The sequence below is a fragment of the Phacochoerus africanus genome, chromosome 10 (assembly GCF_016906955.1).
Source record: "Phacochoerus africanus isolate WHEZ1 chromosome 10, ROS_Pafr_v1, whole genome shotgun sequence".
NCBI lineage: Eukaryota > Metazoa > Chordata > Mammalia > Artiodactyla > Suidae > Phacochoerus > Phacochoerus africanus.
Genome location: NC_062553.1, coordinates 108,894,287 through 108,918,830, shown reverse-complemented (window position 1 = coordinate 108,918,830; position 24,544 = coordinate 108,894,287). Strand labels below are relative to the sequence as shown.

At 38.1% G+C, this 24,544-nt stretch overlaps 1 protein-coding gene across 25 annotated transcripts in view; it reads right to left on the bottom strand.

Annotated features, from left to right (window-relative positions):
* The window catches only part of CAMK2D (calcium/calmodulin dependent protein kinase II delta), a 304,904-nt gene extending 281,569 nt beyond the window's left edge, over nt 1–23,335 (bottom strand). For 7 of the 25 annotated variants that reach the window (XM_047798686.1, XM_047798680.1, XM_047798687.1 and 4 more), the window contains exons 1-2: nt 22,680–23,335; nt 21,012–21,106 (exon numbers count right to left, since the gene is read on the bottom strand). In XM_047798686.1, coding sequence (XP_047654642.1) covers nt 21,012–21,106; nt 22,680–22,744 — 160 coding nt within the window. In that variant the 5' untranslated portion in view covers nt 22,745–23,335. The remainder of the gene's footprint in view (nt 1–21,011; nt 21,107–22,679) is intronic. The other 18 variants (XM_047798670.1, XM_047798664.1, XM_047798671.1 and 15 more) reach the window with 13 other exon arrangements.
* Between the last annotated feature and the right edge of the window lie 1,209 nt (nt 23,336–24,544).

Below are 24,544 nucleotides of genomic sequence, written 5' to 3'. Positions count from 1 at the left end.
TTACAGACGCGGCTCGGATCCCGAGTTGCTGTGGCTCTGGCGTAGGCCGGTGGCTACAGCTCCGATTCGACCCCTTGCCTGGGAACCTCCATACGCAGCGGGAGCGGCCCAAGAAATAGCAGCAACAACAACAACAACAAAAAAAAGACACACACAAAAAAAATCCTGGTTTAGAAAGGCAATTTGCTACAAAAGCTAATAACTGGATTTAATCAAAGTTTGCCTCATTTTAGTTTTAAAACAAGTGAAACAAAGGAAGAAGCAGTCTTCCTTGCACCCCTTCTCAGTGTTGCTCTTATTTATTAGCAAGCTTGATGTTTTGTTTTGGACCTAGTTCCAACTTTAACTATTAAGGTAAAGAAAAACACTGCCTTTTGAAAATATTGATTGACTAGATGACACAGAATATTTACTAACAATTAAGGAAATGCTATTATTCTTTAACAAAAACTTAAAGGAGTGTGTAAGTTGTAATTGGTAAAATATATGTAACTTAAAATATACCATTTTAACCATTTTCAAGAGTACAGTTTAGTGGTATTAATTGCATTCACATTATTGTGCAATCATCACCAGTATCCATCTCCAGATTTTTTTCATCTTCTCTAACTGAAATTCTGTGCCCATTAAACAATAACTTTCCATTTTTCCTTACCCTTAGCTCTTGGCACCCACCATCCTATCTTCTTCTCTATGAGTCTGACTACTCTAGAAACGTCATAAAAGTGGACTTATTCAATGTTTGTCTTTTTTGTGACTGGCTTATTACACTTCACATGATATTCTTAAGGTTCATCCATGTTATAGCATGTGTCAGAACTTCCTTCCTTTTTAAGGTTGAATATGTTCCATTATATGTATAAACCACATTTTGTTTATCTGTTGGTGGACATATGAGTCAGTGAATTTGGGCAAGGCCTAGAACCACGCAGTTGCAATGTATTCTCTCCGTCTGGGAAGCCAGAGTAGGCGGAATATATGCCTCTAAAACAACATCCTTTGTAGGTTCCCTCGTTATTTCTCACAACTCCAATTAACCTTCCAAATCATAAAAAGTTAAGCAAATTGCCCAAGGTCATCTTGCTGATGTCAGAAATCAGAGTTTCCAACTCTCTATAAAATAACTGATAAATCCTGGAGTTCCTGTCGTGGCTCAGCAGAAATGAATATGACTAGTATCTATGAGGACACAAGTTCCATCCCTGGCCTCACTCAGTGGGTTAAGGATCCAGTGTTGCAGTGAGCTGTGGTATAGGTTGCAGATGCAGCTTGGATCCCGTGTGGCTGTGGAGTAGGCCAGTGGCCACGGCTCCAATTCTACCCTTAGCCTGGGAACCTCCATATGCCACGGTGCAGCTGTAACAAACAAACAAACAAACAAACGAAAAGAATTGATAGATCACATCTTTAATATATTGCAGATGCACAAGGTTGAGTGAGGATAAAAGCATTTCTTTGAAAAATCACTATTGTGAGAAGGAAATTTTTAGTTAAATCGAATTCAAATCCTATCTATGAAATCACAGTCCTCTGTTTTTCTGATAGTTCTCCCTAAATCACATCAGAGTATTAGACAAGACGGTCTGTACATGATCCCTTCCAATCCACTCTTCACAAATAACGGTTTCATGTGGCTGTTTAAATAGATTCATCTAAAAACCCACAGGGAGAAAGAATATATGGGAAAGTTGACCAATCTCATATTTCTAGTTTACCAACCTGATTTTTTTTAAATGAAAATAGGATATTACACAATGAGTGAATGCAAAAACTATTTTTTATGTGTTGTTATCCTATTCAGATTCTGGCAAACATACATGGTACTTTCATAATCCCTATATCTCCTTCTTTGGAAACCTGTCTATACATATACATGGATTAAATGAAAATATAACTCTAAAATACATGATGAAATAACATCAGTAGGTATTCACTCTTTCAAATACTAAGGCAAACTCTTCCAATATGAATTTCTCCATGTCATTAAAAGTTTCTTGAGAAGAGTCAAGTCTGAAAAGCTATTAATCCAACCTAGTCTTCAAAACTAATTAAAGGTTTATGAAAGATATACTGTAGAGAACAATTACCAATTCACTGGGACATATCTGCCAAATTGTAAATATACATGACAAAATAGAACCCATCTAACAAATGTCTTGCCATTATTGCAAAACGGATTTTTTCAGTGTTATAGACACAAATATTATCTGTGAATTAGAATATCCCTTCCAAACAAAACAAAACAAAACAAAAAAAGTTCCTTAAATATTTTCCATTCCTCAAACTGATCATAGCACAGGTCATGGAAATACACCACAGATGGTTAATCTTGCATCGCCAGAAAAAGAAAGTACAATGCTGCAAAGGAAAACTGAAATCCATCATTCAAATTTCATGTGAAAGAAAGGCAGCATTCTTAGTCCTTTAATGAATCCTAAATTCATTCTTCAATTTAAAAGATAAAAATGAAAACTTCTCATTATCAAGCTTATCTAGGGTTTTATTTTCTTAACAATTCAATGAATTTTATTATATTTTATAGTAGTACAACCATCAGGCTTATCTGGGATTTTAGAGAAAGACAACTTCATCATACTTCTCAGCACCCCAGTCCCCTCCAATCACTCCCCAAAATAGCTCCCCAGTATAAAAGCAAAACGTCTAGCACATTTTATACCAGTGTTCAAAGCCTGTGGGTATCTGCCATAGCCTGGCAAGTAATGTGCAGTAACAGATACCTTTCCTACAGAGGGCAACAGGAAGAGGCTTACAATGTTCTAGTATAAGAATTTTGGAGTTCCCGCTGTGGCTCTTTCTCATGGTTTGCTTCTTCTCATTATCAATGTCTCAGCTCAAATGCTAACATCCTCAGAAAGCCCTATCCAAAGTAACCCACTTGAGGTGACTATCTAACTTATGGCCCTGTTTTATTAACCGCACAGCACTTTATCTATTTTAATGGCTCCTCCAGCCTCTCCCACATCTAGTTTGTTCTAGTATTTCTAGAATCTAGAACTATGTCTGCCCATAGTAGCTGCTCAATAAGTGTGTTTTGTAAATGAATAGTGATGACTGATATAGTAAGAGTAAAATAAGACCGGAGATCCCTTAGGAACTAGAGAAACAAAATGCAGGGCTACAAAAACTTCAGCATAAAAGATATCAAATTTCCATTTGATAGACAAAAGCTAGTAACTCAAAGTTGTAAAGATATCTTCTCTAGAACTTAGAAATACAAACTCAAGACAATTTTTTGTGTGTGTGGGAAATCAGGCGGTAGAGGGAGAGAAAAGTAGGAATAATTAGATACTAAACATCAATTGAAATAGTAAGGGGAGAAAGAATGAAGAAATGAATAAGTTAGTGGCAAAATATTTTGTATTAAAAAGAGAAAAAATGAAAACACATTCTGATCACATCTACTTCAATAGCAATCCTTGGGTTCACTGCCTTTGTAGTGAACTTAGAAAAACAAACTGAAAATGACACAGACCTTTAGGAAAATCATTCACTATACCAATGCTTTCTAAAAATCTTCTCAAACCAAAAAGTCCTTATCAACATAGTCAATGAACCAGAGATATGCAGATAAGAAAGTAAGCAAAGGCACATAAAATCAAATATTCATGATGATAAAAATTATTAAGCATTGGTAATAAAATATCCAGGACGAATCTGCTTATGTCTTTATAATATTTATTTCATATTCCTGAGTCTATAATAATTTTTCTCCATAAGCAATGCTTTCCTACTGATGAAATTATGTACAACTCAAACATTAAAAGCTGCCTGCAGAGTCTTTTGTTTATGTAGAGATATTGAATATAATTGATAGAAATAGGGAAATAGCTAAGTTAGATTGTGAAATGAAGATTCCCCAGGCTTCCCTTTTAGGTACAAAAAAAAAATCTGCTATCAAACAGTCCATAGTGGCATCATTCTGGCTGTCATTCCAGTAGAATAAAATTTTCTCCCCAATTTTCTGCTAACCTCCTCCTCACCTTTCCCTCCTGACAGACAAATCCTAGAAAGAACATAAGAGAATGACAACAGGAAGGGCTTTTGATATTACCTAGGATTGGATTTAAATTCTAGCCATTCTACTTTTACTAGTTTAAAAATTAAGGAAAATTAACATTAAAAAAAAAAAGGAAAGAAAACTCTTTCTCCAATGTTTAAAAAAGTGTCAGAATCCCGGCTGCCTCACCTTGTAAAGCCCTAGGCAGTTTGGGCTGGATTCAAGGCCATGTTAGTTAGCTGCACCTGCTAAGGATCCACTGCACGTGGCTTCTGTAGGAGTTGTGCCTACAATCCCTAAGGCCATCTGAAGCTGTTCTCTCCAAGCTCTTAATCCTACTTCTAGCTCTCTGCTCTCAGCTGAACTATAACCCTCTTCCCTTCCATGCCAAACATCTTGGCATATATGCTGTCTTCTCCTGCTCCTGCTGCCCCCTCTGAGCAAGAAGAATGTCATTCCCACATACACCAGCAACAGTCTCCAGGACTGGACCACACATAAGGTTTACCTCCTTCCCTTACATTAACAGTCTCCCTACGCGCTAGTGATTCTTTTTCCTCTTTCCTCCAATAAGCTTCTGTTTTATTTATCACCAAAGTTAATTCCCTTGACCTGGCTAATCCCTAAAATTACCCCTTGGCATGTGTGCTTGTCTCTCTTTTCTTATTTCATTAAACCAGCAAGGATTTACATGTTATCTCCATTTATTCTTTAATCCCAAGAAATAGTTTTATTTATTCATTTGGCAAATATTTATTAAATGTCAATTATATTTCACATAATATGCTCAGTTACAGGATGTGAAGATGAGTAACAGCCCAGTCTGATCTTCATGATTGCTTCCCTAATACGACTGAAATTCTGCTGTATGGAAAACCAAGACCTTTTCTCAGTCTTCATTTCTTTCTACTTCTCTGTAATATCAAACATTACTAGCTACCCCTTCCTTTGCAAAATTTCTCTCCCTCAGAGTTCAAAGCACCACATGATCCTTTATATCCTTTCACTTCTTAAACTTTCATCCTTTCATCCATTAAAATACAGGTACTCCCCCACATCACTGTCCTAGGTCCTCTTTTTCCTCTCTATCTTCCCTCCTTTGTGATCTCCACTAGTACAGCTTTTACTGTGCAGGCAGGTCATGAAGAGCAGCTAAATTGATTACTGCAGCTTTATAGATAAAAGCCCAAGGCTTGGAGAGGTTAGGAAGTTTACCCAAGGTCACAAGGACTAGGAAGGGGTAGTTGAACCTCAGCAATTTCAGAGCAGATGCGCTTAACCTGCACAGTACATTGCAGTGCTTTCCAAGTCTGTCTCAAGAACCACACTCAATTTTCAACGGTGTTTTGGATATTTCAACCTGAATATAGAACTTACACCTTAATTCCTCATTGATTCATCATCTTCATCAAAATCAGTTCATGATTTTGACTTCTCAATTTCTTATATGAAAATTACAATTTTCCCCATGATTCAACCTTGAAACTCCAGTAATCCTTATTCTATACTATCTTCAGGTTTCAGAATTTCAGTACCTCACACTCTATGCCAACCCATTCTGCCAATTCACTGTGGCCAAGTAAAGTCTTAAATGGCTTCTTTAATGAGTCCCCACTGTATTCAGGACAATATTCTCAACTTCGCAATCAAAGACCTTTATAAATTTTCCCCGGATTTCCCATAGATTCTCTACATTTTACCCAAACGCTAATGGCTTTCTGCACCCATGTGTCCTTCATCATTTCTTCCATTCATCTTAAGTTGTACTTTCTCAATGTTACTTCTCAACTAAATATCTCTACCTAGGTACAATGAATTATCATACTACATTCTTCTGCTACTCATCTTTATCTCCTCTATAATCATTCATGTATGTCTCCTCATCTCTAAATCAGGATCTAAGTTTTATGTGGGATCTGAGCATATTTTATTACCTTCACGCCTCCCACAGCTTGCTTTTGGCAGGCATACTGCAAATGGTTCCCTTCTGACATCTTTTAGAGAAAATACTAACCTCGCTTTCTTTCATCATCAATAGTAGATATAGGTTATTGTATTCCTCATTATTAAATGTTATGCTCCCCAAAAGTACATAATCATACAGATGGAAAGAGAGGTAGACTTTACTTCTCCAGGATAAAGCAGGATAGAGCATTTTTATAGGAAGAGGGTTACTGACCCAGAGATCTAGCCCAATTCCAGTCCAGGTAATTCACTCCTTCTCTCTAAAATCCCTCTGCTATTTCAGCTGGGTGATGCTGGCTCTTCCACTCCCTGGACTGGGAGGGAATGTGATGTGCACCATGAAACAGCTGCCACATGCCACTTGGGAGCACAGGCCTGAATCTCCGCACACTGGGCACAAGAATCCCGGAGTGTTCCCTGCCCACACCCCACAAGTAAAGTGGGACTCAGGGAATGTCTTAGATCCTTGAATGAAAGATGCCTAATAACCATTAGTGTCAGCTACGAGAATTTTTCAAAAGACTCATTTCTCACTTCCCTCCACCTTTTTCCCGAAGCTTGCTACAGAAGGCCTAATGAAACATTTCCATGCAGGACGGAGAAATTATTCTCTCAAAGCTCAGTGCTATTTTTAAAACTGACCTGTGTGTGCTCACTGTGTATTTCTAATACTTGTATCCGTAAATTTGGATTTGGTTCAGATGACTCTAAAACACAGTCTCCTACCTAAAAGTGCTTCTTAAAATTTGTAAAAGGTCAACAAATACTAATTTCATTGTTTAAAAATCACTATTACTTTAAAAGATTACCTATCTCAGTGATCCTATAAGCTGTCCCTGATCATGCCTTAGGGACTTCTCTTAACCTTGTCACTGGCAGATTATAGATATTATGATTCTTAGTACTAAATAGAGAATACAGAAGTATAAGTAATATAATTGGTTCTCTGTCCATATACACATTTTTTTTCTTTCAAAGAGACTTAAAATTAACAATTAAATTTTCCCTTTTCTTAATCAGAAAATACATAGGAAGCAGCAGGTAAGTCAATTTTTTTTCCCAAAAATAACTTCCAAAGCACATAAATATTACCAAAAGTAGACTTCAGCCCTATTCATAAGAGACAAATAGTTCTTTGACACTTTTTTCTTTTTCTCCAATTCTACTAGAATGAAAACTGGCCTGAAATCTGGAGCTCTATACTGAGATAACAGGAGCAGACTTTGACCCTGAAATTCTGCTTGCAATCTGGAGTTAGGATTTCCTCCTACTTTCTAACAACTATACCAAACTTTAGTCACTGATTTTTAAGTCAACAGAAGGCTTTTTCCTCTACCCCAATACAAAACCTCCTACCCCAATACAAAAAACAAAACAAAAAACAAAATAAAAAAAACCCAACAATCTACTATGTTTTATATATATATATATACACATATTGAGTAAAACAATTCTGCCTCTGTTTAAACCACAAGTTATATAGTTCTTGATATTAATGAAACTGGGGAGATCTTACAAATTAAAATGTTCTACAGATGCTAAGTTCCCTTTAAAAATAGGGGGAAAACACTGCATGGCTAAGCCTAGCAAGGCAGGTTCAATGCTTAAATTGAAGTTGTCTTCTAGATGAATGATTTTTCCATTGTTTAAGTGAAAGGAATAAATGACTATTTTCCAACTAAATAATATATTACATTGTACAATCTGTTACTTAAAAGAGTACACATATACAAATATTATTGCTAACAGTTTTGAGTCCCTAGATATATATTCATTTATCATAATATGTAGTTCAGGAGTCATTTTTTCATTCACTTATTTGAGAAACATCTCAGAAGGGTGCCAGGCACTATTCTAGACACTGGGAATTCAGGCAGTGAATAAGGTCAATATCATTTTTAGACATCTTACTTATTATGTTTGGTTTTGAACCAAAACCTACAAACATTTTTTTTTTAAACAAGTCATTAAAGCAATGCAACAACTGCAGAAACTATCTAGTCTCTCTTGTTTATAAACCAAAAAGGAATTCTCGGAGTTCCTGTTGTGGCGCAGCAGAAACGAATCCGACTAGGAACCATGAGGTGGGGGGTCAGATCACGGGCCTTGCTCAGTGGGTTAAGGATCTGGCTTTGCCATGAGCTGTGGTGTAGGTCACAGATGTGGCTCAGATCTGGCATTGCTGTAGCTCTGGAGTAGGCCAGCAGCTGTAGCTCCGATTGGACCCTTAGCCTGGGAACCTCCATATGCCACAGGTGCGACCCTAAAAAGACAAAAAAAAAAAAAAAAAGGAATTCTCTAGGGCACTTTAAAAATTGATTTTTTTTTAAATTTCTAATTATCCTCCTGTCCTTTATCTTTCACTTAGTCACTCAGTTTTTTTTTTTTTTTCTGTATTGCCCCAAAGCTAAATACAACAAAATGTGAGGTAGATAAGTTGTTATTCCTCCCTTATCAGTTGTTCATCCCTAATGACTCAGGGCTGTAAAATCCCCCAAACCCTACTTATTTAATACCTTCCAACAGATCTTGCTGCACTTAATGATTCATAAAAGAAAACATTTCCATCTCTTTTCATCAGTTTTCATGAAACTATACACAGTAAATTGATCACCCAAGGTTAAAAAATAGGTATCTACTTTCCAATTCACTCTTTATTGGCACTTTCTGAACTTGATTCTCATTAACTTTTTAAAATAAGATCTTATTATATACTGTATGTATACATATTTCTATCCATCTTTAAATTTGAAAGTGATCATTTTCTAAACCCAGTTCAGAGATCAGCTCCTCTTTACCTTTCAACAACCCAACAATTACCTCCTTACACCCAAGAGTGAGCAAACACTTCCATTGTAACACTTATCAAGCTGTCTGATAACACACTTGACTCCACAGCTATTTCACCTTGAGATGAAGGACCTTATCTTTGTACCTTTGTTTATCCAGCACCTAGCAGGGGGTATGGAACATGATTAGTAACTCTTCCTTAACCTGAAGTTGAAACTTAGAATCAGCCTCCCTCAAATTCAGTTTTACTAGCATACATAAATGTCATTGGTGGAAATGTACAAAACTTGCAGCTTGCAATTTGGCAACACTGATCAAGAATTTTATAATTCAGTCCTCTAATCCATTAATTCTTCTTTTTGCATATTTCCTAAGAATCAGAAATATGAAAGTTTTACAAACCAATTTTTACTATTGTTATTTATTAAAGCAAAGAATGAACCTTAAAAAACTAGCAATGCTAAAACTGATGTTTTGCTTAGTGAAGTATAATTCAAAGAAGTTGTAGTCACTAAGGGAAATTTTATATTAAGCAAAAGAGCCAGACACAAAGTTAGTCCAATATTCTGAGAAATTAGTAAGAAGAAAAAAAGAAAGAAAACAAAATGTTAACAGTGACTGTTTGGGGTAACAGTCATCTGCTATTTTTCTGTATTACCCCAGATTCTGTAATTAGGATATATATTTTTATAATTTTAAATGTTTTTATCTAAATTGCTAATAAGTAAAAATGTATTTCAGAGGTATGTCCAAAGTATACAATTCTCTATTAACCAATGTGAATATATATATACATAATTTTCAATATAAACATACAATTTGCTTTACTAAAGTAATAAAGTTTCTACAAAACAGCCAGAATGTTCAGCTGAACTAATTTCACAAATCACTTCTGCTACCATGATTATGGCCTTTAAGTTGCTGTTTAAAAATATGATTGAAATGCTTTTATGAAAATACTATATTTTCTAAAATGTATATATAATATACACTATAAAGATATAGGAAATTGGGGATTTCACAGTTCTACAACATCATGCAAGAAAAGCTCCTTAAAGAGGAAACACAAATAAGTGCTTTAAAACACATGTTCTAGTTTTTTTGTTTGTCTTTGACATGTGCAAGTTCCTGGGCCAAAGATCAAACCCATGCCAGAGCACTAAGCCCCTGCAGTGACAATGCTGGATCCTTAACTCCCAATACCACAAGGGAAGTCCACATATGTTCTGTTTTAAAGAGCTTACAGTACTGAAACAAGTACACTTTCCAGTCCTTTTACCAAGTTTCTGAATTGACAGACACAGCAGTTGTAACAGCTGGTCTCTAACTGCCTTTACTAAAAAAAAGAAAAAAAATTCTAAGCAAATAATATCCATGATTTGAGTATCCAAAGTGCTATAAAGTAGCACCAAAATTCTTTTTAAAGGGAGCTTTGTTAAATGATAAGCAAAACAGTAACTACCTCCCAGTAATGGATTAAAAATTTTAAAACCCCAACATTTTAAAATAATTTAATAACGGCATGAATCTGATATTACTAAGTGGTACTGATGGACACACAGGCAATGAACACGTTAATTACCCCTTATTATTGAGCCATTTTATATTACAGAGTTAAAAGTCATTAAGAATTTGAACATAGTTCCTCAAAAATTGCCTGAATGATACAAAACTCCAAGAAAGAAAAATTTGTCATCAGAAAACGAGTGGTATAATTTGGGACCTATGAATAATTTGGAATTTATATATTCAGTTAGCGCATGCCATCTGACATGAAGTCTCAGCTCAGTTTTCATTTATTTTATCTATCATAGGTCTCCTTGTTAATTATACATCTATCTCAAGAATCTTATTTGCTCACCCATTCATTTGTCTACTCATTTAACAAATATTTACAAGTATATACAACACTGTAATTACTGTGCCAGGCACAGATTCAAAAGTAAGGTTTAAAATGTCCACAAGATGCTTGAAAGCTGCAACATAAATAACTGCAATACAAGGGGAGAAATGTGACAAGCTCCTTAAAAAACATGGAGAAGCTATTCAAAGGTTGAGGAAAAAAATCACATCTGGCTAGAGGAGGGAAGGAGGGGTGGAGAGGAAGTTAGGGACAGCATTATGGAGGAGGCAGCACTTGAAATCGGCCTTCAAAGAGAGATTTCAACAGTACTAGGTGTGCTCACATTCCAGTTGGAGGGTGGAGCCAGACTTTTTTGCTTCCTTTTAAAAGGCCGACTTACTTTGCCTGGCCAACCATTTTTCTCTTCTCTACTAGGCTCACTTCATTTATCATCCTAAACACAATCTCACACACAAATCTCCTGAGGAACTCTGTGATACCAACCACCTTCAACCAGTATCTACACTGCAGGTGCTCCATATGGAGCAACATCCACTGTATTTGCCAGGCTGTCATCCACGTTAATAGACCAGGAAATACTTGAGGGTAGGAATCTCTATCATTCACATCTATCTCTAGATCTTATCAAATGCTCAGTACAGTGGGTTACTTAGAGGTCAAATGATGAAGCAAATAAATGAATAAAAAATTTTGCATCTATCAGCTGGAAAACCTGTCTTAGAAGCTATTTAAGAGTTGAAGCAGAAAAGAGTGCTCAAATTAGAATGGTAAAAAAGAAGACAGAAGGAAAAGAAAGGAATCAAGCCTAGGGAAATTATGGCGCTATCACAGAAGGGGAAAGTTGGTGAGTCCACTGGAGATGTGCAGATTTTAGGCCCAGACTATTACTGAAAAAATTCAGCAAAAATTCAAGTTATCCAGAACACAGCCTCCAAAAATTGCAAAAGTATTTCCTTACCAAAACACCAAATTTTAAACACTAATGCCACAATGTGGCATATCTCAACAGTCTATAATTTTGTATAAGATAGAGTAAAAATCTGCTTAATTTTCAATTACTCTGTTTACCTTTAATAAATTAGCCCTATATAACCTACTCTTGCTTAATTTCAATGTGCATACATTATCATAAATGAATTTTTTTCAAAAGCATTTCTTGTTACTAAAAAAAAATTCCAAATAACTTAAGCCTTAAGGGAGAGAGTAAAATTATATACTGATATGAGAATATAGTTTATTCCATGAATTTATACACATACAACTCAAAATAAAACACAATTTACCCAGATAATGAGTGTAGAGTTTTTGCAATGGCAACTGATTCATCAAACTAAGATCAACCAGTTAATTAAAAAGTCCCAGGGTATAGAGAAATAAAAGAGAATCTCTCCTTAAAAAGTTAGGAGTAGTGATTAGCTCTTGGAATGAGGCAATGGATAGGAATCAGCAAGAACACATAAGTAGTTTCAAAAGTAGAGGGAATTTTCTAATTATTAAGTTGGGTGGAGGTTTACTAGAATCTTGATTACTGTTTTATAATTAAATATATGATATAATTGCATATAACAAATTTTATGTAACAAATTTTAATCCCTGTGTAATCTAACAAAAATAGATAATCTTAACTGTATATAAATATTACATAACAGAGTTACCACTGTGGCACATGGATTAAGAACCTGACTGTGATGGAGGCAAAGGCTAGATCCCCAGCCCAGTGTAGCAGATTAAAGGATCCAAGCTGTGGCTCAAATTCAGTTCCTAGCCCTATGCCATAGGTGTGGGCATTAAAAAAAAAAAAAAAAAAAAGATTACAGGAGTTCCTGTTGTGGCTCAGCGATAATGAACACGACTAGTATCCATGAGGACACAGGTTCGATCTCTGTCCTCTCTCAGTTGCTTAAAGGATCCAGCATTGCCTTGAGCTGTGGTGTAGGTCACAGACTAGGCCTGGACCCTGGGTTGCTGTGGCTGTGGCATAGGCCTATAGCTATAGTTCTTATTCAACCCCTAACCTGGGAATAGACAGAGGGGAGGCTGCAGGTGCAGCCCTAGAAAGACAAAAAACAAAACAAATGAACAAAAAAAACTGTATTCTATGTACATTTTTATACCACTTGCTATACCAAAGAGTTTTTTTTCAACAAGTACAAAACTTCTAATTATCGTTTTTCTTTCAGTTGCCAAACTGCTGTAGGAATTTGACACAGACAAAAGTGCTGTAAAAGAAACAAAATAACAAACATTTGTCTTCCATTCTTTACAGGTTAAACAAGATGAGCCGGGAGTCCGGGTTGTGGCTCAGTGGTGACAAACCCAACTAGTATCCATGAGCATGAGGGTTCGAGCCCTGAACTTTCTCAGGGTGTTAAGCCTCTAGCATTGCTGTGAGCTGTGGTGTAGGTCACACACATGGCTCAGGTCCTGAGTTGCTGTGCTGTGGCATAAGCTTATAGCTGCAGCTCCAATTCAACCCCTAAGCCTGGGAAATTCCATATGCCACGGATGTGGTCCCGAGGAAAAAAAAAAAAAAAGAACCAGAGAAGTTCTAAGCAGGTTTCTCTAGGCTTTGTTTAAGGACTGAGTTTTGTTCTTTGGGTTTTTTTTCCCAGCAGCAAGCAAATGATTTGGAAGAAGTAGTTCAGGAGCTTATTAGATGCTGCAATTTTTTAATCAGTTAATAAATTAATTTCACCAAAACATTTCAGTCTTCTGTAATCAATCCCCCCCCCCTTTTTTTGCTTTTTGTTTTTTGGGGCCATACCCAAGGCATAGGGTTAAATTGGAGTTGCAGCTGCTGGCCTACACCACAGCCACAGCCATGCCAGATCCGAGCTGCATCTGCAAGCTATACCACAGCTCACAGCAATATCAGATCCTCAACCTTGAGCGTGGCCAGGGATTGAACTGATATCTTCATGGATACTAGTTGGATTCGTTACTGCTGAACCACAATGGGAACTCCTGTAACTTTATTTTAAAATGGGGATAATACTGTCTATCTGGAAGGTGCAGAGTGGATTAAATATAGTGTCTGGTAAATATATACCTGTCACTTAGAAGGTTCTCTTTAATAACGGCTATTAACATTTCTATTATTGCTGTTGTTGGTGGCAATAAGCAAAGTTCTAAATTGTTAAAAGGAGAACTGTAGTATTAGAAAAGGAATTCACTTAACTAAAAAAAAGAAAAAAATTTTCCATGACTGTGTATAATTACAACTATAGTTGATACTTAAAATCAAAAGCAAATAACAAAGCTGTGCTCTCTCCCCTCCAAATCTACCCTCCTAGAGTAAGAGACAGATTATAGCATATGAAAGGTGTGTGAATTCATCTTAAGAAGTATTGTTACATCAACTTTTAACTAGAATCATGGGAATTTTGTCACCTAAAAAATTTCCTACTACAAAAATATACTTATATTGATAGTTGCAACAAACACACCCATGAATAAAGGAACATTTTCATTATGATCAGATATTTAAAGTCTTTTGAACATGCTCTCCAAACTGTTTATGTGGTACTTGAGCCCCATCTACATACAGTTTAAAAAATTTATTTAAATCCATATTATATAAAAGCCTTTCTTCATCTCTGTAGGCAGAAGTAATCTTTCCCTCCTTTGAAAATCCACAGCACTTTATTCATGCTAGACTTATAATACCATTTATGTCTTCTATGATGTCTATTTGTGTAGATGGCCTTATTTTTCCTAACATTCTGCCCATTGCAGTCATTAAATATTTATCAAATAAAAATATAAAATGAGGTGACCTTTTAGAATGTGCTTAGTAATCTATAAAGTAGTATAAAATATAAATTATAGAAGCATTATATTTTAGGAGTTCCCACTGTGGTGCAATGAGATCAATGGCATCATGGGAACACTAGGATGCAGGTCTGATCCCTGGCTAGGCGCAGTGGGTTAAGGATCCAGCAGTGATGCAGCTGAGGCTTAGGTCAAAACTGCAGCTAGGATCTGATCCTGGCTTGGGGTGGCCAAAAAAGAAAAAAAAAGAACTATATTTTAGAGTAAAAATATTTTATTAAGACTCCATTCAATAAATCACAGTGCAGTTTACTAAATGATACTGTTACAACTTTAAAGCTTTAACACAGCTTTCCATGTAATCATTAACTAAACTGCTAATAATTTATAAAAAAAAACATTGTACACACTAATAAATGAATGATAAAAAAAATACCAACCCAACCCAAGAGACACTAGGAGCTGGCCTGCCTTAGTATCAGCCCAAGGGAAAGACTTTTAAAAATTAATTAAAATTTTAGTTAATAAAAGAAGTTAAATGCCCAAGTAAATCCTAGTATGTGCTTTATAGTAATTCGTGATCATTAGCACTGAAAAAACTCAAATGGGCCTAAAGATTATCACACTAAGTGAAGTAATTCATAGACAGACAAATATCACATGATATCACTTATAGGCTTCATTGTGTCACATTTGAGATTCCACTTATCTACGGAACAGAAAAAGACTCAGATATAAAGAACAAATTTGTGGTTACCAAGGGAGTGGGGAGGTAGGGGAGGGAAGGACTGGAGTTTGGGATTAGCAGATGCAAATTATTATATATAGGATGGATAAACAATAAGATCTTATTGTATACCACAGGAAACTATATTCAATATCCTGTGAGAAACTATAATGGAAAAGAATATGAAAAATAATATATATTTATATATGTGTAACTGAATCACTTTGCTGTACAGCAGTAATTAACACAACATTGTAAATCAACTACACTTCAATAAAAATTTTTTTAAAAAGAACTATATATAAAATAACCAACAAGGACCTACTTATATAGGACAGGCAACTATACTGAATATTTTGTAATAACTTATAAGGGAAAAGAACTGAAAAAAATAGATATATATGTTTGTATAACTGAATCACTTTGCTGTACACCTGAAACAAACATTGTAAATCAATAAATTCAATAAATTAAAAAAAATTTTAAGTCAAAAAAACCTCATAAAAATTATTAAAATTTATTACATTCGGTTGATTAAATATTTCAATAGAAAAGAAAAGTATTAATCTAACTGTATAAAGAATCAAAGTTCTCAGTGATTGACTGATTGACCAACTGATCTCAATCATCAGTCAGGTAAAGTTTATACTAGTTATTAACACCACAATGAAATATCTCACAACCACATTCTTTATTTATTTAGTCTTTTCTAGGGCTGCACCCGCATATGGAGGTTCCCAGGCTAGGGGTCGAATCAGAGCTGTAGCCGCCAGCCTACGCCACAGCCACAGCAACGCAGCAACACGGGATCCAAGCCTCATCTCCGACCTACACCACAGCTCACGGCAATGCAGGATCCTTAACCCACTGAGCAAGGCCAGGGATCGAACCCGCAACCTCATGGTTCCTAGTCGGATTCGTTAACCACTGAGCCACAACGGGAACTCCACATCCACATTCTTTAAGTTTGTGATGCTGGAATACTGAAAATGTTTTTATTATTTCCTGGAAACATGGGTTTTTTTCTTTTTTTCCTTTTCTTTTTACGGCCACAAGTACAGCATGTGGAAGTTCCCAGTCTAGGGTTCAAACTGGAGCTGCAGCTGCCAGCTTATGCCACAGCCACCACCACAGCAACAATGGATCCACGTCACAACTGTGACCTCCGCCACAGCTTGTGGCAACACTGGATCCTTAACCCACTCACTGAGCAAGGCCTAGGATCAAACCCGCATCCTCATGGACAATATGTTGGGTTCTTAACTCACTGAACCACAATGGGAATTCCTATGTTTATTTTTATCTATCCTAATTACTTTTGATTATCAATATTTTTATTTACCAAAAAAGGAGAATACGTATCTAAGATTAAAGCCTACATAAATGTAAATACAACTAAACATAACTAAAGGACACTACAATGATAAGGATGACACATGCTGCTTTGGGTTCCCAATAACTGAAGAGTTGTAGAATCCATGTACACAAATAAAATGATTTACTAATTTTTTCTGAAAACACCGTTTGAATCAAGAAACTTTCAAAAGTTAGTATTATTTGCCCAATTAGTTCCAAACTGCCAAATCAATCATGTATAATCAGAACAACCTGATTCATCTATATCATCTTAGTTCTACTTCCAATTCAAGTAACCACAGGTTGAAAATCTGCAGTTATTTCGTGGCTGCCTGGATGCCAAAAAGAGAAAAAAAATGTAGCAAAAGTTATTGGCATACCTATTATAGCACAAAAAAGACTACTTAGGGACATAAATGCAATAGTTAGGTTTCATGGCTAAGACCTAATTTTATACATGGTCAAGTAGTTTTTAAAGTCCTGATTCATGTTCTAGTAATAACGTAAATTTAACAATCAACAAAACTAGCAAAATCAAAGATTACCAAAATGACTTAACTGCATTATAACTGAAATTTTACAGAAATACACAAGGAAACCCCTTTTTAACTTCAGCAATGAGGCAGAGGAAAAAATGCACTTGTAACAGCATATATTTAGCTTCTTTGTAATTTGCAATATTTTATAAAATGAGTTGTGGTATATATCACAGACTCTATGTAATAAGTGGTTTCTAATGATCAAATATACACCAAGAAATGAACATTAAGAAATCAGCAATACCATAAAAAAATCTTTTACCACAAGGAAGCTTTAAAATGCAAAATAAATCACATGCACTATTTCAAAGACATCTGCCATCAGAACCATCAGTCCAGTGGACTCTGAAATCTCAGCCTTTTATGAACTTTAGATAATCTGACAATACCTTGCAATTACAAAATGACAAAATGGACAAAATATCAAAACAGCAGGGCAAATCAGCATTTGTTAAGTACCTAATTGATCAGATGACATAACTTCTAGTTTTCAAGGCAATAATTTGAGAAGATTCTATTATCACTATCCACCATTTACTAAGCATACCTTCTATTCCTAGCTAACACAAAAAATTTTACAAGACAGAAACTACATAGGAAATATCAGATGCTTGAAATATTTCCACACTATTTTTTAAATAAACCAAATTACATGGCTATACTTACCTGATCATTGTTGTATAACGAATGCTCTTTGCATGCACGTGTTAACCCAAAAGGAAAGAAATTCAACAGACTCTGAGTCTACCAAATATGGTGTGTGTGACTAACAGCTGAGAGGAAATGCAACTGAAACTGTCTGCTGGAAATCCATTAAAATCTAGGCACAGAAAAATGCCTGGGCGACAGTATAGTTGGAGGTGCAAATTTGTGCAGGAATGTAGCCAAATTTTTGGCAATTCCCTCATGGTCTTAGACATATTGACAAGGGCCTTCCCCCCCACCGCTACCCCGGTTGTAATGTTACATTTATATAAAATTATTCAGAGTTGGAGGACCTGTTTGGTCTTTAAAACAAATAAGCTTAGAACGTGGATTTACAAAGCCATGGCATTTCAAATAATAAAAACAAAATTTGTATAAAAAAGTTATGTGTTCCACAAAAACTGCCATATGCAACCCCCCCCCAAAAAAAGTCATTACCTTGGGGCGGGGGGTTGGGGGGGGTTCAATTTTGCACTTCACTCTACATTTTCCTTTAAATATATTATTTAAATTTTTTTTGCCAAAAAAGTTATTTTAGCATCATTATATTCTGGGAAGGGAGTGTTTTAAAAGGAGAATTCATATTTTTAAGCATGTGCTCTTAGTACACTACTTTACAGACTCCTTTACATCCAGTATTTGCTTGTTCTTAGGAATGAACTAGGTAGCTAATTCCTTTACAAACCATTGAACAGCCCCATCTGATACTAGGCACTCTGCACTGAGCCCCTTCTATAACCTCATTATACTAAAAAATGAAAGCATATTATTTTTAAGAGTTTACAGCTTAGTGTGAGTATAGGTTTAACAGATATACACATTCAAAGGTACAAATATTCTCTAAACAGCATTACTTGATGTGACAATATAAAATAAATTGAACATTTTGAAGAAAAAGTACAGTTAATATTTTACAGGTGAGCAGTAATAGGTAAAATTGACACAGCATCTTGCATTTTAAGAAGTGATTCTCACAAAACTCACTGAATCCTCAAAACAACCATGATACCATAAAGGTTTTTTTCACCATTTTACCTAAGAATCACAGGAGATCAAGAAAAGGTAAGTGACAGAACCAAATTTACACATTAAGTAATAGAGCCAAGATTCAAATTGGGTTCTCACAGCTAAATCAAGGGTGCCACTAGACTTATGGTTTTCAAGTTCCATCATATAAATAATTTCAGTTGATCCTTACAACAACACAGAGATCATAACAGCTAATATTCATTTAATGCATATTACATAGCAGGTGCGCTATGTAACAGAGGCAGGTGCTTCTACTTTAATTTGTTCACTTGTCACAAAACCCTATAAAAGGGTTATATTATTACTCGATTTTACAGATGAGAAAACTGAGGCTCATAGAAAATACATAAACTGCCCAAAATCACACTTAGGGAAATCAGAACTTAAGCCCAGGGTACCTAGTTCCTATGCCTTCTTCTTCACTTCATTCTTCAACAGGTTTAACATAAAACAGGTTAAGAAAGTTGCCCAAAGTCACAAGAAAACTGCACAGGGATCAAGAAGCACACATCTTAGCCCTTCATCCTAACTACTTTCCCTAACTATAACTGGAATAACTGGAACAATTAGGATTATAAAATCCAGAAGGGGCAAGGTGGCTATGGGATAGATTGTTCTCTAAAGCAGAGTACGAAGAGGTGAGGGACACTGGCCGAGCAGCAGGGAGAATAATTTCCACCAGGCTTGAGAAGACTTATCTTCCAGAGATTCCAGGCAAAAGAAAGTAAAATAAAACGTATGTGAGCAGAGACAAGTGTATTTGCCATTTTGGTGAGGTGGTATGAATTAGGTCCATTTAACTGAGGAATTAGTAAAAATGAAACACAAAACTGATTTAAAGAGAAAATTTAAAGCCACTAAAAGATATGATCTAGGCATTGTAATGACTCCAAAAGAAATGATACCCCCATTCTTGCCTGAAGTACCTAGAGCACAGAGGGAAATTATATAAGCACCAAAAAAAACCTGACTACACTTTTTCATTTTGCTTTTCAACGCTAAAATCTCATTTACATTTTAGCAATTCCTTTTCACTGTTCTGTGGAGTAAAGAGAAGAGGGGTCAGGGGAACACACCTGTGCATAATGTGCTTCTCATTATAATGTTCACATGTCCTGAATCTATGGTGCTGGTTGCTTTAACACATAAGTTTTCCTCAGATGAAGGAAATCACAACAAAAGCCCATTTAAATGAATAAACCGAAATGTCAACCTAAGCCTGAAGTACATGTTAAAGGTAGAAATGCGCAACAAAGAGGAAAAAAAAATCATGGTAGAGACCATATTCGATGATACCAGGATTTAGGAAGCAACACTTTTTAGAAGACAAATTAAAGAGGGAAAAGTAACCCTAATGGAATTTCTTCTCTCATTACTTAAAATAAACCAGGTCACTGAAATGGGCTTACACTATGGCATTTTGCTCATTTTAATTTCATTTTTATTTCATCAAACCATAAATCCCCATGAAAATACCTTAGACACGTGCTCACAATAATTGGAATGCCTAGCCTTTCAGTATAAGTACTTTTGCATGAGTTCAACAAAATAAAAAGAATGCAGTAAGGCCCCTCCAAATTTTTTGCTTATGTCAACAGCTATTTTATGAGTATGAATTATCTCTGTGGTTATAAAGCATGTGTAAAATACATTACATGAGTCTGGGAGAAGCCTTACTGCAGATGTTCAAGTAAAGGTCTGAACTGCACAGAAACATCAAAATCAAGCTGACCGTCTTAGAATATAGCATCCATAAAATTTTCCTCCCAAAGCCATTACTGTTAAATATACCTTGATGAATTAAGTTCAAGTGTAACTACAATTGAAATATATGATTCAGCTGAGCTATGACCTATTTTTCCCTCTCAAAAGTGAAAAGGAATGACAGTAGTGAGACTTACATTTTTTCCGTTCCAGGGTTTTTCTGAAAGTTATTTTACAGTAGAGCTAAAGGCAAAATGCACTTAGTGACATTTATTTGCTTTAATATATAATTATTTATGCTACTACTCTTAGGATGATAGAATTTTAACAATTTATCAAATAACAATTGTATTTTGTCATTTATTTTTAAACTATACATACTAAGAGGCATTCAGGAAGGAAATAATCTCAATATGTAATATGATACCTAAGGCTACAATTATAACTAAATGGCATATTTACATACAACAGAACCAACAACAAACAGGACAAATAGAAAATTAACATAAATATATACATATATATGTGGTTGAAAATACCCACCCCTAGCAGAAAGCTTTTTGGTGTTGATAATTTTGGCAGCATATTCTTGTCCAGTAGGGATTTTCATACATCTTCTCACCACTGAGAATGCCCCCCTGAAAACCAATAATTAGCAGGTCATCAATATAATCACCTCTGATATTGCACTCAAAAATTACATCTGAGCATTTTTACTGAATGTTATGAGCTGTCAAATATCAGTGCACAACAGTAATGTCCATGAAAGGAACAATTCTTCCTGGAAACTCTGACCTTCTTCAGTGCTGAAGAATAAAATTGGATTTTATTTAACTGGGAGCACACATTATTAATTAACAAAATTAAAGGAACTGGCAATTATGACGGCTCTTGTTTGCACATGAAATTTGAAAACATTTTACAATACACACTCACACACACCAAATGCTTTGAGAAAAACCTGCAAAGAGCAGAGCTGAAGAGCAGCAAAAATCTGCTGCATATTTATTTTGGTGGGGTAAAAAAAATTAACCTGGCTCCAAGTAAGTAAATATGGCGATTGTTTTCATTAAAATATAATTCTTAGGAACATTTGTGTGCGGTTTAACAAATCCTGCTATGGTGATTTCTCTGTGCCCTGTTTTGGGTTGGGGGAGGGGAGAGATTTGAATTAAGCTGCTCTTCCGACATATTCTCCATGTTTTAACAGCAGACAACATAAATACATAAGGGTATGATCCTCATTACAGTTAAAAGATAGTTAACGTCCTTTAATTCAACTGTATAAAACAACAACACACACATAAATGCTTTCTAAAGTAATGTTGGAAACTAGCGGTAGAGGAATTGGGTTTGGGTTTGATGCTACACAAATTAACATTCACGGCTCAGCCCTTAGGTTCCTTTTGCACAGGTTCTCTCTCAGTAGGTCTTCTCGCCCCTTCCTTAACATCACCAAGTAGTTCTGCCAGTCAGGTGTTAGGAGGTCGTTTTATACAACGCTAGGCTACCCCTGGGAAGCTCTCTCCCGGTCTCCAGAAGGCTTTTCCGCTGCCTGTATAAATAAATCCTCCCAGAGAATGCGAAGAGGTACACGTACATCCTAGGAAGGATGATGAAGAACGAGTAATCTAGTAAAGAATAATAGTGGATATGGGAAGGGGGTCGGGTTCCTTTGGGTAGCCCTTTTCCTGGACAGAACAACTACTGGATGCGAAACAGACTCTAAGCCAAGTTGAACTTTCGGCATCAATAAATATGGCACCGTCTGTGGCAGTGAGTTCTCATCCGTACGTGGGTCTTGCGGCCAACACGCCGGCGAACGAGGAGGCATCTCTATTTACAGAAAACATGATCTATGTTGCATTTTACATGGGTTCTTGTTTCCTCTATACACACACACACATCTCAGGATGACAGCTACAACTGCAGGGTCGTAAATCCACCAAGTCAAGAGGGTGGGGGAGTGGGGAAAGGTGGGCTAAAGATGATCGGAATGGGCCATAGCCGGGATAGAGGGTCTTTCCCCTTCTTTGCCCCCTCCCCTTACTAGGTCAGCACCTTCCTCCAAGCTGACACACCAGGGGCCCTGCCCCCTGTCCTCTAGTCTCCCAAACTCCCTCGCCCCACGCGGGAGCCGGTGGGTAGGGGGTAACACGACCCGCCCTCTGCTGGAAAGGGGATTTGCGGGTGCCGGGTAAAGGCGCTTACTTTCCAAGCTCCTCGAAAAGCTGATACTCGTCCGTGAACCTGGTGCAGGTTGTAGTTGAAGCCATTCTCGGTCCGGGCTGTCCCCCTGGCTGGGAGTGCGGCGGGCAAGACGCGAGCAGACGCGCGGCTTCCCCGGGACTAGCCCAGCAGCGCTGTCACCCTGGGCCGCCCTCACTTTCCCGTCCGAAAGTAGCTCGCCGGCGAGGGAGTGTGCGTAGGGGCGGGGCGGGAGGGGAGAGGACCAGAAAGGGTGGCGTGGGGTCTCCTCCCTACAGTCCGCCGATCTTCCTCCTCCCGGCCTCGCTTCCTTCTTCTCTGGACGCTCCGCCGCTCCCTTGCAAGCCCCTCTCCCCAAATGCAGGGGGCAAAGTATTCAAGAAGAGGGGCCGGGAAATAGAAAACAGCCGGGCATGGGGCGAGAGGCGAGCAGTTGCGAAACGATCCGCACCGGGGCAGGAGGGGTAGGGGCGGAGGGGAGGGAGCCCGAGGGGGGCGGAGGCCGCGGAGCCTAGAGCGGACAGCTCGAGCCCAGCTGCAGCTGTCAGCAGGCTCGGGCGCGGGACGCGCCGGGGCCAGCCTCCTTCCCGCGGGCACCTCGGCAGCCTCGCGCTCCCCACGAGCCCGCGCCGCACCGAGACTGCGCGGCGAAAGAAAGAGCGCTCGGCTCAGGCGAAGCTTCGCCTGCCCTCCCCAGGCCTCCGCCTCCTCTCCAGCGCCTCCTCCTGCCGCTCCCTCCGCCTGCCTGTACCCCTCCCTCGCGAAGCCCCCTCTTGGCTGGTCCCACACCTCCTTCTAGCGACTCTAACCCTGTCCCTTCTCTTTTCCTCTGTCTCTGGGTCTCACACACGCGCGCGCGCACCCGTCTAGGTAGAGACCAGGTGGGTGGAGGAGGATGTTCAGGGGAGAAGCCTGGAGAGGGTTTAGGTGAATGAGTCGAGACGTCAAAATCACATAATTAAACCCGCAGTTAGGTTCCTGCCTAAACGTGGGGCTGATTTGCTGCAAGATGCGAGCTAATTCAAGGATTGCCGAGGGCTACCGCCGGGGGTCTCTCAGAAACACCCCTCCCCCAGCCCGACTGTGGGCGCGGGGCACCAAGGACTGCTCCGAACCGCAGTGCCCTAGGTGGAAGCGGAGGGATGCAGGCATTTCATCTCTACGCGGCTTCTTGTTGACAGAGCGGGGGCCGGATGTGGGCAATCGACTGTTTCCAGAGAAGCCCCCCCCCCCAATGGCTGTCGCTCCCACACCTCCCAATGACTGTCTGGCCCACCCCAGCACGAGCCACGCCGCCCGCTACCAGGCGCCCAGAGCGGGGTCCCTCCCTCCCCTACAGCCTCTTCAGCGAGGGGCGACGCCCGCCGCGCCACGTTTCACTTCTGATATGACTGCCACCTCACTCTCCACCGCCCCCGCCGTTTTCTGTGCTGGGTTGCTCAGACTCTGGCAATTCCCGAAGGCCTTCGCCTCGGCCATAAATGTTAACAGAATGAAAGGAAAAACTCCGCCACTCGGCCACACCTTCCCTTCTGAGTAACTCCCCGGTAACCTCAGTAAGTTCTGATAGTAAGGCAGTTTCTCGCGAGATTTTCTGCTCTGGTGGTGGGGGCAGGGTGGTGGGAAGGTTGGGTGTCGGTCACGCGACCTGGTAGGGACTGATGTCACTTGCATCACGTGAGCGGGTCGAGTCCCTTTCGCTTTGGAAAAGGAAAAGGAGCGGTCGCGTGTGCTTTGCTTGCAAGCTCAGAGATCTGGTCGGATATTGTCACTTGAATGTACTACGTAAATGGCTGTCTGGAAACCACTTGACAGTTTAGCCCTAAGTTCTGTTCATTAGCATATATATTTGTTTACAGTAAATACGA